This window comes from Saccostrea cucullata, unplaced genomic scaffold (genome assembly GCF_032062105.1).
Source record: "Saccostrea cucullata isolate Sc308-1 unplaced genomic scaffold, CSIRO_AGI_Scuc_v1 ctg7188, whole genome shotgun sequence".
In the NCBI taxonomy this organism is placed as follows: Eukaryota; Metazoa; Mollusca; class Bivalvia; order Ostreida; family Ostreidae; genus Saccostrea; species Saccostrea cuccullata.
In genome coordinates, this window is record NW_026941486.1 from 100058 (window position 1) to 116818 (window position 16761).

General features: G+C 35.3%; 1 protein-coding gene and 1 long non-coding RNA gene across 4 annotated transcripts; both read right to left on the reverse strand.

Moving 5' to 3' along the window:
• Positions 1-490: 490 nt before the first annotated feature.
• Positions 491-2818, reverse strand: LOC134257907 (uncharacterized). 2 transcript variants are annotated; one of them, XR_009990033.1, is made up of 3 exons: positions 2573-2818; positions 1595-1808; positions 491-623 (listed from the first exon to the last, which is right to left on the reverse strand). It is a non-coding gene; the product is annotated as an uncharacterized LOC134257907 (long non-coding RNA). The 2 variants fall into 2 exon arrangements; XR_009990032.1 differs by having other exon boundaries at positions 1590-1808.
• Positions 2819-4180: 1362 nt separating this feature from the next.
• On the reverse strand, positions 4181-10172 carry LOC134257900 (beta-1,4-N-acetylgalactosaminyltransferase bre-4-like). Of its 2 annotated transcripts, XM_062740473.1 has the most exons (8): positions 10075-10172; positions 9372-9594; positions 7899-8131; positions 7243-7400; positions 7008-7037; positions 5329-5451; positions 4996-5091; positions 4181-4760 (listed from the first exon to the last, which is right to left on the reverse strand). In XM_062740473.1, exons 2-8 carry the CDS (start codon positions 9538-9540, stop codon positions 4610-4612), a joined length of 960 nt encoding a protein of 319 aa, XP_062596457.1. In that variant the 5' UTR covers positions 9541-9594; positions 10075-10172; the 3' UTR covers positions 4181-4609. The 2 variants fall into 2 exon arrangements, with proteins under 2 accessions (XP_062596457.1, XP_062596456.1); XM_062740472.1 differs by lacking the exon at positions 7008-7037 and having other exon boundaries at positions 7213-7400.
• Positions 10173-16761: the final 6589 nt, after the last annotated feature.

Sequence of the window (16761 nt, forward strand, 5' to 3'; positions counted from 1 at the left end):
TTCTGAAATACAGTAATTTGTGAAAATGTCTCCGGAAAAAATTCTGACCGGTATAAGAAGCTATTTTTAATTCCCTTTAGTCAGCTGGCGTAGTGGCTAGTACAGAGTGCTTGCTTTAATGTCGAGAAGTAATTAAGGAGTTGTGCAAATCCCACTGAAGTACGTGGAGACCCGTCTTTGGAAGTTGCAATACTTAGGTTCTGGGATCCTTATTACTCAATTACCCAGAGTACAGAGTTTACGTCTTAAGTTTGCTACCCTCTATCGGCAAGTGGTGAGATCTCTTTATATAAGGGACGTTAAACAAACAAACATACAAATATCCCTTTTGTTAATATTTTGGACGTTTACATTGATGTTAATTGTCTCTTCGTCTGTATCACGCCTTCATTGTTTTTTATATCAAGTTGCGATCCTTGCATGATCTGTCGGGAACCAATCAGCAAACCTGATAATTATTTCTCCAATAGATTGCTTACAAAGCCACAAATTATTAATATAAAATCATTCTTTATTAAATATATAGATTACATGTTTGAGAATGTAAGATATGCAAATCTCTAATCAACAAAATACTTGTTGGTCTATATACTTCTTAATGCACATCTTCGTCTTTTTCTTCGCTGCAAAGAAAAAAAAAATACGAGTTTTAATGTCCTTGTGAAACACTAATGCCCTGATATGGCGACTCAGCAAGTTAAAAACCAAGGGAGGGAGATGAATTCAGAAAAATGTTAGTTTTTCAAAGAAAGGACTTGCAACAGTGAAATTTGGACGCCAAAAAACCAAACATTCAAAAGATATGGCCATGGATTTTTTTTTAAAGTTGAACAAACTTGAAGGTCAAGGTCAAAGTGTCAAAAATCAATTAAACGGAGGGAAAAGACTTGACACAAGAAATACAGATATGAAATATAAAAGCCTTAGCACTAACTCTTCTATAGTTATGACCAAGGTTTACTTTTTTTTTACAATATGTAATACTCCGTCAAAATTGTTATATTCAAACAAAGGTCTAGTCAAAAGGAAGTAATTTGTAAAAAATGAAAATCTTAGCACAAAATTCTTCAGAAGTTAGGATTAGGGTTATTTTTTTCCAAAGTATTTAAAACTACAAGGTCGGTGTCAAAATTGTCGGTATCCAAAAGATGAATAAATCTCGTGAAAATGAATGACCCCGCACTTACTGTTAAAAAGGTATAGCCAAGGTTTAATTTTTGTATGTGGGACAAACTCTAATGTCAAGGTCAAAAATATATACTCAATTCAAGAAAAGGATTCGTTTCATTGAAAGAAAACAAAATAAACATGTGAAAAACCCGAGCACCAACTGTACAACAGTAAGGCCAGAGATAAAATTTGATTATTTTTTTTTTGTAGAAGCGGGTCAAACTATTACAGGGTCAAGGTCAAGAGATCAAATAAATTCATATCCAAATTTTAACATATGAAATCTTAAAGCCAAAGCTTCAACCAATCAAAAGTTATGGGTAAGGTTACAGAATTGCAGACAAACAGAGGGACGGACAGAACTCTTTACCAGCATCTTTATACGGGGAAAGATGTCTATGTGATAATAAAGAACGTACCTTACCCATGGTGAATATGATAACTTCCGGCGGTCGGGTGACATTTCATTCCGCAACAGTCGGCTATACAGCGGTAATGGTGGCCGTGCTGATGACAATTGTCGTCACTCGTGCAGTGGACCGTGAAGGCGCAGTGGCAGCCGAACATTTCCTGGTCCCATCTCTTGACCAAGTGCTTCAACACTGTGTGTCCGTTCACAGCAGCTTGACCCCTCTCTACTAAATACCGCATTAAAGTATAAATTCAAAAATGGCAGAGTTTTATCAAATTTTATTCAAAAATAAAAGCTCGAGGGAAATGCAGACTTATATGTCTAATTTCTAAAAGAAATTTCATACATGAGATGTGTGGAGATGTGGAGAACAATCAGTTCGAGCTCAAAAATCAATTAAAACATTTCAAAATAGGAACGGAGCAAACGCGGACCTCCAAAAACAGAGGTGTGATCAGGTGCCATGAAGGAGTTAGCATCCCCTGCCGACCGATCGCATCCACCATGTGCTACTTCTCATGTTCGGGGAAAAATCTTTGAACAGTTCATTGTGTTATTAAATTAATGGCCTTACAATCAGTATGAAAAAAGTCAGCATTTGATTTAATGATAAAATTGTAATTGCTGATGCGGTCATTGTATCGATCATAGAACTTACGAAATGATTTTAAACGAGACTGCTGATTATTCTTGCTTCATCGTGAGTTTTAAATATTGAATAGTAGTCGCTAAGGTATAGAAAGTTTTATCCCAACGACAGGGTTTTCAAATTTCTGGCATTATATAATCTGCATGGTAGATAAGAATCTTGTTAAAAGTAGCATTATTTCATTGAATCAAATATATTTACATGTATACAATTACATCTTTTAACATTTTGTTCATATAATATAATGTAGAAAGACGTCGTCCCATAACCCTTATTTTGATAAAAGAGCGAGAAATTGTCCTGATCTCCATTATATAACCAGATTTAAAGAACACACTTACCTGAAATCATAGAAAAGATCATAAGTAACAAGAAAAGTCTAAAAATCATGGCGGAGTTTTACAAGGTCTCACTGTCTTCATACAGTTAGATTTCCGAGTCCGTTATGTCTCGTGTCAACATCAGTGGATCGACAATCAGAAGTGTTCTATAATCTTTCCGTATTCCCTGTTTGTTTTGACGAAAAGATGTTGACATCGTCAAACAATTTAATGTCGCCCTTTTTATCCCGCAATTCAAAACATAAACACGCGATAACTCACGAGACCGCGGATCACGATAACGGAAGACCGATCCCGATGTTTACATTTCACCAGCATTGGAAGATAGTGAAATTGAAATCGGTAATAGAGGGTGGGCCGTATTAACAACCTGACGAGGTTTGTTTTGATTTATGTGTGTTTTTACTTTTTCTTTTAAAGAAATGATCAGCAACCATTGCGCAAAATTAAAATTACGTGCCACAATAAAAGAAGGTGGCTGCACAGAATTGTAAAGTTAACGTTAACCAGACTTCCGCTAGTGCTATCTTTGTCTGCCATTGTCCGAAAATAGGTCAGTCTTAATTCACATGGTCACACATTGGTGGTGATTAAGGACTCTAAGGTCACTGAAGTTGACTGTTTGGCTGGTAGAAAATATTCCATAACATAAACCGTTTGACTTGTACAGTCGACATTTGCCGAAATTCTGTACACTTTTTTCATAATGCTCACATGATATATACAAATTAAATATTTTGTCATATTGTAATTTTTAAATTTACCAGGTGATAATAATATTTGTAATTTTAGTTTTTACTACCACCTTGTAAATGCAAAAAAATTACAATAGAACACATTGTTCAGAAATCTGCCATTTTTAAAATACAAAATGGCTGCTATGCTAATTAGCAAAATGTACACACTTTTTCTCTTTGCTTGTTTACATATAAAATAAATACATTGAAACTATTATGGATTATATACATGCATAGATTTCATCAATAAACAGAAAGGATTTGGAAGCAAGACTGAATTCCATCCCAACCCCCAACCCCCTCCCCCGGGATTCAAAACAGTTTTGTTCCCTTAAGAAAACAACCCATTCTGGTTCTACGTCTGTCATTTTAGGGAAAAATGTGGTTGTGGCCCAGCAATTACTTTATTGTGTTATAGGATATTCGGTGGGCCAGTCAGTCTAGACCGCGGTTCGAATCCGTCTGAGGCTCCTAGAACTCTAGACACGCGCTGTATTGATAGTTTTCGTAGACCCAAATAAACAAGTTATTTCCCGTTGGCAGCCATCTTGGTGGTCAACCTGGTAATTTTCCCTCTTTGTCCTACCAAATATAAGAGGGTGTAGCAGAAATATTTGAGGGGAAATCTTGATGGAATAAAAAAATTGAAGTAAAAGAGGCTCTAACAAATGTATATTTTTAGGAAAAACAATGCTTACCACCGTACAATTGCCAGTATTAAAATATTAATGTTGGTTGAATCAAGAAAAGAATATGATCATGTTGACCTCCAATATGGCAGTCAACGGGAAATAACTCTTGTTAATTTGGGTCTACTTCAAACTATCTATTGAGCTTTCTTGTCAACAGTGAACAAAACTGTCCTCAAACATAATATGTTCTAGATTTAATTAGTTCCTGAAACGCTACTAAAGTGTTCCTCATTACAATACTCGTCATGGTTATCATGTTAATATTTCTCCATCAGAGAGCAAAAAATAAGAAAGCATTGACACCGTGTTTATTGTTTGTCGCAGTTCATGGAATGTTAATTAGAATAACGCGCAAAATTTGGCACAAATGATACACTTTTCTAGTTATGTCAAAGTGAAAAAAAAATAAATATAGTATAGTTCAATTCTCTCTTTGCATTATGACGTCATATCCTCGAGTCCCTCAAGTTTCTGGGCATTTCACCCTCACTGGTAACTATAGGAACACGAGCCCGGTCCTTCTGGCACACAATCCCGTGGAATTTCATTGCTTTATTGGTATTGCCGTGACTTTTTGCTGCACAGTTTTTAGTTGCTTTTAACTACTGTCAGCCGTGACCAAGAGCGAGTTGTTTCTGATCTACGGAGACCCGGATGTAGGTGTAGAGGCGTTTCGTCACCCTCTTTGTGACGTTGTACTTGAGGGTACTTAGTCCGTCCTGGTGGTTGTGTTTCTTTTCAGATTTAATCAAAGCGAATCTGTAGAAAGGTAATGATCAGATTTAATATTTGTTTTAAGATGTACTCAGTACTGATTTGATTTTAAGCTAAAGAAAAGGCCGAAGATATGTTAAAAAATCATATATCATTTATAATTTCTTCCGGCGACTAGTTTACAATTAAGTATTTCACATTAAAAAAAAATACGGTAAACCATTCAGTATATAAATATAATTCGTTAACTTGAATCAGATGTTTGACGTTATTAACGTACCTCTGGGGGTTCCCATCGTCTCGCCGGTGTGAGAGCATCTTGTATCGGGCCACGTCTCCAGTATACCGGCTAATCGTCAGGTTGTGATATTTTAACCTGTTCAAGTATAATAACAGGAAGATTGGGATGAGAATAAACTAATAAAAAAAGACGATTTAAAAATAAAAGAAACTGATATTAATTAAGCAAGGGATAAAATAACGAGACGACTCTTAAACCATCATTGCATTTTCGTCCACAATGTTAACAAAAACTAAACAAAACAACAATTTGCAGAAAAAAAATCTACTGCATTAAAATCCTGGATCCACACCATATGACCTTTGACCTCACCTGTTGTACATGTCATCATCTTCTCCTCCCCAACCAAAGAACCTGTTAGAGTAACCGTTCACAGCCAGCATCTGTTCCCTCGTCATGGCGGACACGCCCCCAAATATCTGTGTGTACGGAAGTCTGAAAACGGAACATCCGGGTCAAGGTCACAAATATTACAAATGACTGAAGTTATATTTACAATTTAAAATAGGAAAAAAAAAATGACTCGTCGATTATATAGATGTTTCGCTTCTCTGGAACTTTTCAGGAGAACAAATGTCAACGAGTTCAAATTTTTAAAAGTTGATGTGAATTGGATATGAGAAATACCCAAACTAAAAAGTATTCACTTGTAATTTATTTTATCTATGTCAATACACATGCGCCAGTTGGGTTGCTGTGACCACAAGTGCAACCTACAAACCAATAATTCACTTTATCAATGGCGACAGACATGTGTTGGGGTTGTTCTGGACACGAGTATGACCTACAAACCAATAATTCATTTTAACTATTGACAGACAAAATGGACACGAAACCTACTGACCTATAATTCATTTTATCCATGGGGACAGACATGTGTCTGGGTTGTTCTGGACACGAGTATGACCTACTGACCTATAATTCATTTTATCTATGGTGACAGACATGTGTCATGGTTGTTCTGGACACGATTATGTTCTACTGACCTATAATCCATTTTATCTAGGGCTACAGACATGTGACGGGGTTGCTCTGGGCACGAGTATGACCTACTGACCTACAATTCAATTCATTTTATCTATGGCTACAGACGTGTGTCTTGGTTGCTCTGGACACGAGTATGACCTACTGACCTATAATTCATTTTATCTATGGCTACAGACATGTGTCTGGGTTGTTCTGGACACGAGTATGACCTATTGACCTATAATTCATTTTATCTATGGCTACCATGGCTACAGACATGTGTCTGGGTTGCTCTGGACAAGAGTATGACCTACTGACCTACAATTCATTTTATCTATGGCTACAGACATGTGTCTGGGTTGTTCTGGACACGAGTATGACCTATTGACCTATAATACATTTTATCTATGGCTACCATGGCTACAGACATGTGTCTGGGTTGTTCTGGACACGAGTATGACCTACTGACCTATAATAGAACAGGAGTGTGACCTACTGACCTATAATTCATTTTATCTATGGCTACAGACATGTGTCTGGGTTGTTCTGAACACGAGTATGACCTACTGACCTATAATTCAAATTATCTATGGCTACAGACATGTGTCAGGGTTACTCTGGACACGAGTATGACCTACTGACCTATAATTCATTTTATCTATGGCCATAAATATGTGTCTGGATTCTTCTGGACACAAGTATGACCTACTGACCTATAATTCATTTTATCTACGGCTACAGACATGTGCCTTGGTTGTTCTGGACACGAGTATGACCTACTGGCCTATAATTCATTTTATCAATGGCTACAGACATGTGTCTGGGTTATTCTGGACACGAGTACGACCTACTGACCTATAATAGAACAGGAGTGTGACCTACTGACCTATAAATCATTTTATCTATGGCTACAGACATGTGTCTTGGTTGTTCTGGACACGAGTACGACCTACTGACCTATAAATCATTTTATCAATGGCTACAGACATGTGTCTGGGTTCTGGACACGAGTTTGACCTACTGACCTATAATTCATTTTATCTATGGCTACAGAACTGTGTCGGGGTTGTTCTGGACACGAGTTTGACCTACAATTCATTTTATCTATGGCTACAGACATGTGCCTTGGTTGTTCTGGACACGAGTATGACCTACTGACCTATAATTCATTTTATCTATGGCTACAGACATGTGTCTGGGTTGCTCTGGACACGAGTATGACCTACTGACCTATAATTCATTTTATCTATGGCGACAGACATGTGTCTGGGTTGTTCTGGACACGAGTACATGTTGTGGTCATTCTCCGGTATGAGGTCGACGTCGTGGAACACGTAACACTGATAATCATGGACTTTGTTCGCCTCCAGGAAACCAACGTTTAACAGCAGGGCTCTGTTGAACGGGATTGTCTCCTCCTGAAAAAGTAATGAAGGTTTATACTACATTTATTTTTAGAGAAGAGTTTCGTGTTTACTTTTAATTCATATGACCTTGAATTTCTTCAAACGACTTTTATAAAGATTGACACATCAGATTCTGATTTTACACGACTAGTGTTTTTTGTAATTGCAAGTTCAAAGTTTTAATATTTTATTTAAAAGATTTACATCTGAAGTTATGTTAAACCTGTAAATATTAAAAGACGATCACTGAGAGACAATTTAAAAAATTAAAAAATCCGATTTCTAACAAGAAAATCTGCCGCATGATAAAAGGGTAGCAACCCTGATCAATTTAAATATTTTATCGAGAATTATTTGATACTAGTATAAGCAAATTACCCTTTTAAAGATTCTATGAAAGTCAGTCTACAAATTTTGTTTGAAAGAGTAATTATCTAATGTGAGAAAATCTGAAAAAAAACATATATAAACAAATTACTTCCATTCACTTGTAAGGTAATTCTTTCTTACCAAATCGATGAGGAATATCCCGTAGTCAAGCTGCTGCCTCATGAGGAAGCCGTGGATGTTGTTAAGCAGTATTTTGAGGTGGATATCGCGGTCCCGGAAAGGAATAATCAGCGCCACCCTGTAGCGGGCCGTGCAGTCAGGAGGCTGGTAACGTCCGCCATTTTGTAACATGGGGTAGTTATTTTCTATCGTCTGCCAGGCAGGAACGTAAGTCTCCACCTCTACTGTACCCTCTGTAAAAGAAAATAAATAAAATAATATTACGTCATTTTTACTAAAATTCATTTTCTCTTTTGATTCGAGGTACAGTTCAGTGTTTCGAGATTGATTGATATTATACTGTTTAACGTCCCTCTCCAGAATATTTCACTGATATGGAGACGTCACCATTGCCGGTGAAGGGCTGCAAATTATATCGGCACTTACGGCCTTTGAGCAGGGAGGGACTTCGTGCCACACCTGCTGTGACACGGGGCCTCGGTTTATAGTTAGATAAATTGCCTTTTACGACAAGCAAGGGGGACTGGCTCTGTTAATCCCCACGGGGAGAAAGAATTACCCATGAAGATCGAATTTTTGATACATTCAGAATAGTTACATGCAACCAGACTTACTTTTAAAGAATGCCAGATGTAGTTAGATAAATTTGTTATTTATAGGTTAATTATTATTTATAAGATAATAAGTTGTTATTGGCTCTGTTATCAAAATTTGTGTTTAAATTCAGTTATTTATTATTTCCTTTAAATAAATACATGTACTGAGAAATTACTGAAGCATATACATTATATCACAGGTGCTTGAGGACCCCCCCCCCCCCACTATATACCCCTGGGCTTTTTCATTTTTTTCTCATAAAAATTTTTTCATAGCCATATTTGTGATACGATCTATACCAGCAAATCGAAAAATTACCTAAAACAAACGTTCTATTAAATCTACCCTACATTCTCTATATAAAATTTATATATAAAGAGGGTAGATAATATTTTCATAAAATGTAAGTTTAAGCAAATTTTCTGAATTGATAGGATAGATTATATCACAAATGTGTCATCCATATATAATTTATGTCTCTGAACAGGCCCTATCCCACTTTCAAGCACCTGTGCATTATATATGCATCAGATAAAGTGGAACTATTTCGTGGAACTGACGTTAAATTTTCTCTATCTGATGACACACAAATATATGTTAGTTCTAAATAAAATTTAAAGAATTAATTCGACAAAAAATTTATGAGGGACAATTTTGGAGAATTTCGTTTTTTCCTGAATGTAATTGCTATATAATAGTAAATGCTTTTTGGAGAAGCTTGTTATATAACAAACTTTTTAAAATAATTTTCATCGTCTATAAGTATCCGATGTCATCAATTCCCAACCTCAGAATGCCTTATCTGTCATTCATGTTTAATTAAACATAAACCATATATCAGAGAAGAACATTGTTTTCTTTCTAAAAACCACTCACTTAAATGAGGTGAAATCAGTGGACAGAGTGGCTTCTCTTCCTCGCACCCGTTCCAGAGCCAGGATAAATAGGAACACTTTCGCGAGAAAATAGCGCCAAACAGCACCAGCTGGGTTAGCACAAACACAGGCAACAAGATGTACACATTCCTGAAACGGATCGGGACCATATCCGGTTTAATTCTGGTCTTTTCTCATGTTTTTCATCGAGGATCATATGTGACCTGTGGAAAAATAGATTAATAAAAAATATGTTTTCTACTGTTCAGTACTGTTCCGAAAAATCTATATTTACAAACAAGAAACGTTTATACATGTAAATTAATCGCATACACGTGCGCATATTGAAGCCCTGAGGCGCACAGGCATGTTATGGACAACATGGACAATCGGAAATTAAAGATAATGCAGTTTTGACGTTCAGTGTGTGTTACATGTATAACGTTTGAGTGATAAATCGTTGGTATTCTTTCGTATATAAAAACAAAGATTTTAAGTTTTTAAACAATAATCTTGTTCATCACCTTAAACAGATTTTACAAGATGTTTTGAATACAACAATAACAATACCAAAGTTCTAATGGATGTGCTTAATAATATCTTAACTATCACAACATGGAGATTTGTTACTGATTCGAAACTTCGAAAATTAATAATACAACTAAATTAAAACTGAAATTCTAAGAAATAAGAAATGACTTTACCCCTCATGACTGTTCTTTGTGTGTAATTCCGGGCCTCGGATAATCTATCTCTATACATCAGACATTCCTCACGTGTAGCGGGGCGCCCGGCAGGGAATGCGCGTTAACGGAGAGGCACACAGTGGGAGTTATATACTAAGTCGCTCACGCATGCGAGCTCTTTTAGCTGGGACATCTGTAAATTTTTAACTTATGAATATAATTTATATCATGACTTTTCTCCCCAGCAGACAAAATAAATAGCTCTAATTATCTATATTTGTACTACATGTACGATATATATGCATAAATAATTGTATGTCTATATCTAATAAGCTTATTGTATATGTATAGAATAGTACAATGTAAAATTTCTTAGAATAATATTTAAAATCATAGAAAAATATTTTCCTCCTACTCTCCTCCCTATTAAATATTCTGCAAAGTAAATACGGACTGCATCATCCTTAGTATAAAAAGGAGGGATTGAGAGCTAGGTTGTATTAATGAATAGAATTTCCATATATATGTAGATTATGGAAATATATTACAAAACCTCCTTAAAATCTCTTTGGTCTGATTGATTAAAAAACAACATCGTCGTTTGTCTTATACAAAAAGAAAGGAATCTTTTTTGCAAAATAACGTATATAACTATAATTATCCAGAATGGATGTCTTGTTTTGATGGAGAAATTAAAATAGTAGTCACTGTATTATCGGAGTATAAATCATATGATTGATTTAAGGAATCACTGTCTAGTTTTGAGAGTATACCAGGGCATCAACAATAGTGGGAAACATGGGATAATTTGCATAACGGGCGAAGCCCGTTATGCTAAAATTATCCCATGTTTCCCACTATTGTTGATGTCCCTGGCATACTCTCAAAACTAGACAGTGATTCCTTATATTTCCATTTCATTGTGAAATAAAATTGTAGACTTAGACATTAAGAATGTAGACTAATCGATTTAAATTACACGAGGACTTCCATGCCAATTTCAACAGTCCTCGCACACTGACGTCAAACACAAAGGCAGCCGCACGAGATTTACATGCATATTTGGCCTCCTTAGCGTCAGACACAGAGACAGATGCGCACGAGGTTTGCATGCGTATTAGGCCTCCTTAGCTGCTGACCTATCGACCTGCCTAATTTACATTCCGGCAGAATTATCAGGAAATCAACTCAGCTTACTTTCAAAGGGTTATTATAGAGAAAAAATTTAGAAATGGAAATATTATATTATAGTTACCGTGTAAATAACTGCAAACCGTGCGATCTATAGAGCCCCTTGACAGATGGTGTGATGAAAATACAACATACAATGTTTTGAAAAATAAAATTAGGTGCATATGCACGCCGCGATGTTTAAATATATATTTTAAATAATTAATCTACTAAAGAAGAAGGTATGGTTTTAGCTTTATCGTGCCCTAAAAATTTAATGCTTTCAAAAAGTTTTGATATTGGCTTAAAAACTAGTCAAGTTTATGACTGTGATATATCAGAAAAGATTATGAAATAAAGGAGTACCATTCTGGAAATATGACGTCATTAATTTGATGCATTTCTCTACTTTAAACAGAAAAAGCCTGAAAATGACTCATTTCAAGGGTAATTTTCCTTCAGAAAATAGTGTCCACAGCCGTCGCCCAGTTTATTTTTGGATATGTTGTACAAAATTCAATGAAAATTCACATGTCTGAAAATCTTTGTGGGCGATGCCTGTGGACATACTTATTTGAAAGAAAATTCTACTGAAAATGGGTGTCTTCTGTCACTTTTTAAGAAAATACGGGAAAATGCACATGTTTATGACGTCACAATTAGCATTTATAAATGCATGTGTGAAAAATAATTTGTAGGATTTTTCTGTATGGAATTTCAATGATTCAGAAAACATGAATTTTCATGTTTTATTTAAGTTTCATTTTTAAGAAAATCACAGGGCAAGATTTGTATTGAAATCATACCTTGCTCTTTGAGATGAAATATGGGTGTATAGTCAAGGTCTACCAATGAAGGATAACTCTTGAAATTACCATTGTTTTGAAATCAATATACATGTATATGCTAAAAAAATTGATTCAATCGTCCGCTTTTATTATTTTTTTTATAGAACATTGAACAGTTCATTATTAGAACAGTTTTCAGTGAGAATAAGTATAAAACTCATGCACTATTATCATCCTAGAAATAGAATATATTGACATGTTAAGCCATGACCTGACTCGAAAATTTTTTACCCCCCCCCCTTTCTAGAATCAAATATCTCCTGAAAAATAATCTTTGTCTTCTATGATCTTTCGCGTTCTTAAAATTATAAGCTAAAACTCATATTAATGTGATCTTCAAACAATTTGTATTTGAGAGTGGAAATTAGTTGATTTTTGGATCATACATTCACTCTTTGCTTTAATTGAAAACCGCTCAGGTGGATTGAAAATGAATTTCAATCCGATGTTTTCCCCACGTCCGCGTCGAATTGTACCCGCCCATTTCATTGTCTATCACTGAATGTTTTGATTGTAACAGATAGAAATGACGCAAGCTGTATATTTCCAATTTTGCCAGTTAATATTCCACGGTCTTATGAGGCATAAACTCAATATATTTAAAAGTGTCATATGCCATTATCGAAAAACAAAATCCAATTTATGATAGATAAAGAATAATCTAAAAAAAGGATGAATTTTCCTATCCAGGATCGTGAATGAACGTAAGCATTAATTGAGAAATATATAGATCTCAAACTTGCAATTACATTGTAATCAGATATGCAATTTGAGGAAAGATATCAATTTTATGAAGTGAAATATGAAGATAATAACGAACAGCATCCAAGCTTAAGACAATACAAATGGGAAGCAGAGCCAACACGGACCTCCAAAGACGTTAGAAGTGGGATCAGGTGCCATGGAGGAGTGAGTATACTCTGCCGACTAGTCACAATTTCCGTGTGCTCCTTGTCATGATCGGAGAATAATGGGAAATCCCTAGATAATTCAGTGTGTAAATAATAGCTTAATAATTAAATGAAAAACGTCAGTCATCGTATGACTTAATTATAGATTGTATACAGAATAGGTAAATCTGAGAATGATGCTTTAACAGGAATCTAGACATTTTCTTGGATCAAGTTTTTTTTTAAGTTAGTGCAGATCGGTTAAGAGTATCATGTACTTTAATATGATAAAAGAAAAGGTGAGACCATTCATTTGAATTTTAAGATATAAATCAAAATATTTCCATTAATTCTATTTTTTCTCAGTGATAACTGTTTGAAAGTATGTGGAATTGATTTCTTGATTAGTGTATGGGAAAGTAAATAAGGCAAATTGATAGGTCAGGAGCTGAGAAGGCCTTATATGCATGTGAATATCCTGCGCATCTGGATTTGTGCCTGACTCTAAGAAGGCCACTTGAATAATAAAATGCCTTTCTTTGGTTGTATGTACGGGAATTAACGTAGCAGCTATTGTAGAAAAAATTACATAACCCGCGTAAAAACAAAGACATTTTATTGTTAATATTTACATCTGTTTTAAAAAAAAACTATTGTATTTTATTGATTAATATGTAATTGCATGCTCAACTGAAGGAACAGCCATTGTTCAAGAAATTTATGCACGTGGCTTGCTAGCTGCAGAACTGTACATAGCTCTCCGAAAAAAATACATTGACAGACCAGTGATTAAGCTCAAAGTTCCACTGAAACAATATACAAGTCTGAAGGAAAGCAAACACAGACTATGTTATAGAACTTGTGAAATATTGACTTTAAACGAGACTGTTGTATATCATTATGGTCATGACCATAGAACTTGCGAAATGATAACTTTCAACACGAATGTTGAAATCTTTGTTTCATCACGTGCACTTTGTTTGGAAATAGCTTTTCTCTTTTTAGAAATGTCTCTTACATAGCGCGTTTTCTTGCATATGAAATCAGCTAGGAGCCTTAAACCCGATTTGCAGGTGATAAGGGCATATTGCTACATACGGGTATTGTCAGAACCTTTTGTGATCAAGAAAAGTTCTTGATTGTGATTGTCAAATTTCATGGCCCCTGGGTCGGGGGTTCTGATGTTACGGCGGGGTTCTATTAATATAGTGCAATTACATTATTCTTTAAAAATCTTTTCTGCTCCTGGGTATCAAATAAACTCATAGGCGTAGTCACAGGGGGGGCAGCGGGGGCAATAGCCCCCCCACTTTCAGATGTGGGGGGGCAAGAGTATGTCTGTGCCCCCCCACTTTTTAAAAGAAGAACAAAATCACAGCTATTTTCCCCAACATTACCTTTACAATAGGAAATATTCATTGAATGGATTTCAAAGCAACTTCCCTTTGAAAAAGTTGGCCTCTACCCCCCCCCCCCCCCCCCCCTTCACGAAATATGTTTTTCGTTTTTTGGGAAAATACATTTCCCTTTTTTTTTTTTTTTTTTTTTTTTTTTGGTTTTCAATTATTTTGTGGAGTTGAGCCCCCCCACTTTTAAGTTTGTTTTTTTTTTTTTTGCTTGTCAAAGAATTTCTGGAGTTGAGCCCCCCCACTTTTAAGTTTGTGACTACGCCTCTGAAACTTACCAAGTACATGGTTATGTTGAATAAGACTGCCTCTTATAAAATTGTGAATTTTGTTTCCTGGGTCAGGGGTTCTGGTGTTAAGGCGGGGCTCTATTGGTTATTTAGTGAAAATGTCTACATTCTTTTAAATCTTCTCCTCTGCTCCTGAGTATTAAAACAATGAAATATGTACATTGTTAAAATGAAGAAGGATGTTTCTTCCCAATTTGTGAATTTCAGGGCCCCTGGGTCAGGGGTTCTGGTGTTAGGGCGGGCCCATTCTAATGATAATATTAGTGAAATGCATGAATTCTTTGAAATTAAAGCTTTTCCTTTGCTCCTGGATATTATGCCAATGATCCAAGCATATATTTATGATGCAGAAAGGTTCTTCTAAAATGATTAATTTCAGGGCCCCTGGGTCAGGGGTACCGGGGGTGTACTTCGTCTGAAATAAATTATTGCTTTGAAATCTGCTCTTTGGTATTAATCAACCATTTATGATGGAATAAAATTGATAATAAAAGTTCCAAAATTTTGAAATGTGTGACCCCAGGGTTAGTGGTTCCTGTGGGGTGAGGTACACAACTAGTGGTTATAAAATGGAAATGTATTTTCTCTTTGTTACTCTGATCTACCTCTGGATATTAAGTAACCAAAGTAAGCATGCTAATTTTATAATTAAGATAAACGATGGTGCTTTTTTCAAAATTGGGAAATTCATAGCTTTTTGTTTACAACCCAAACCAAATTCAATTGAGTGAAAGTTGTTACATGATACTCAGGTGACCTACAAGGCACGTGGGCCTCTTGTTCTTAATATGTAACTTGAATCATAGGTATCATCCCAAGAAGTCCAATATACTCACTGGATGGACGTTCTTACCGATTGTTCATACTGACGATACAATGATTCATGAGAAAAAGAAACTTGATTAGAGAGAGAGAGAGAGAGAGAGAGAGAGAGAGTCCCCAATGTTACTCGTACTTTTTCAAAAGCATAAATATACAACATACGTAAACAAGCTCAAGGCTTCCTTTCAATTACATCATCTTCAAAGCAGTCTTAAAGGTTGTTTATTCGATTCGAAGGCGAGAACATCAGTTGTCATGGTCTTCATTTTGCAACAAAGTACTTGAGTTTATTGTTATGTAGGAAACAGTTGCTTCATTTGTAAACTTAATGGATATTTCATTTTAAAACCGAGACAAACTGAGCAAATGGAGCCGTCAAATAATCAGCTCAATTGCCAATTTACATAAGTTTTAAGTATATGCCATTTTACTCGCATTAACCAAGTTTTACTGCCGCCAACCCAAACTAAAAATGCTTATTTCTTAGTACTCTATAAATTACCTAACCCTAAAACTATGTATGCGTAAGACAAGAAGTTATTTTGGTTTGTACATAAGGAATTACTTCAGTTTCAGTTCAAAGAATTCCTTAAGATTTAAAAAATTCTTGACTTAGACGTGCTTTGACTAGAAGATGTAGGAAAACCGTAGAGACGAATATGTTTTACATAGTATGAAATAACGTGTTTAATGTGAATTTCCAGACCAAAGCCTGCAAATACTAGTAACTTCTCAAACTTAAACAGTGTGTTTCAAAATATTTGTTACATTTTGAATCTTCAATTAGACAAACACAAGAAAAAGATATTGATCATTCTTTTTATCAAACTGATGAACGTATTTTTAAGATTCATAATTAATTACCAACTAAAATTTTAAACACTGATCAAAATCTTAAACATTAAAGAAAATTGGCAAAATTTACAAATTGTGTCATTTTTGCTATATGTTGAATTTCACAACGTTAAAAGTTCCCATTACATGTTCCAAATGATTTCTAAAGGTGTTTCTTGAAATTTGTATAAAACCTTATCACATAACTCCTCATTTGAAGGTCCATGTTCTTTTTAACCTCATTAAATATCTGTGGTCTAGGATTGTAGACCCTGTTCTTTAAGAACCCCTACAGAAAAGAGCCCAAAGACTGAGATTGTCAAATGCAGAGGTCAAAATCATTCCTTGCAATATTGAAATTTTGTACGCTGATAACTTCAAATCATATTTAAAGGTTTATTCTGCCCTCTGGCTGATATTGCTGTCTCGGGCTGATACAGGATGT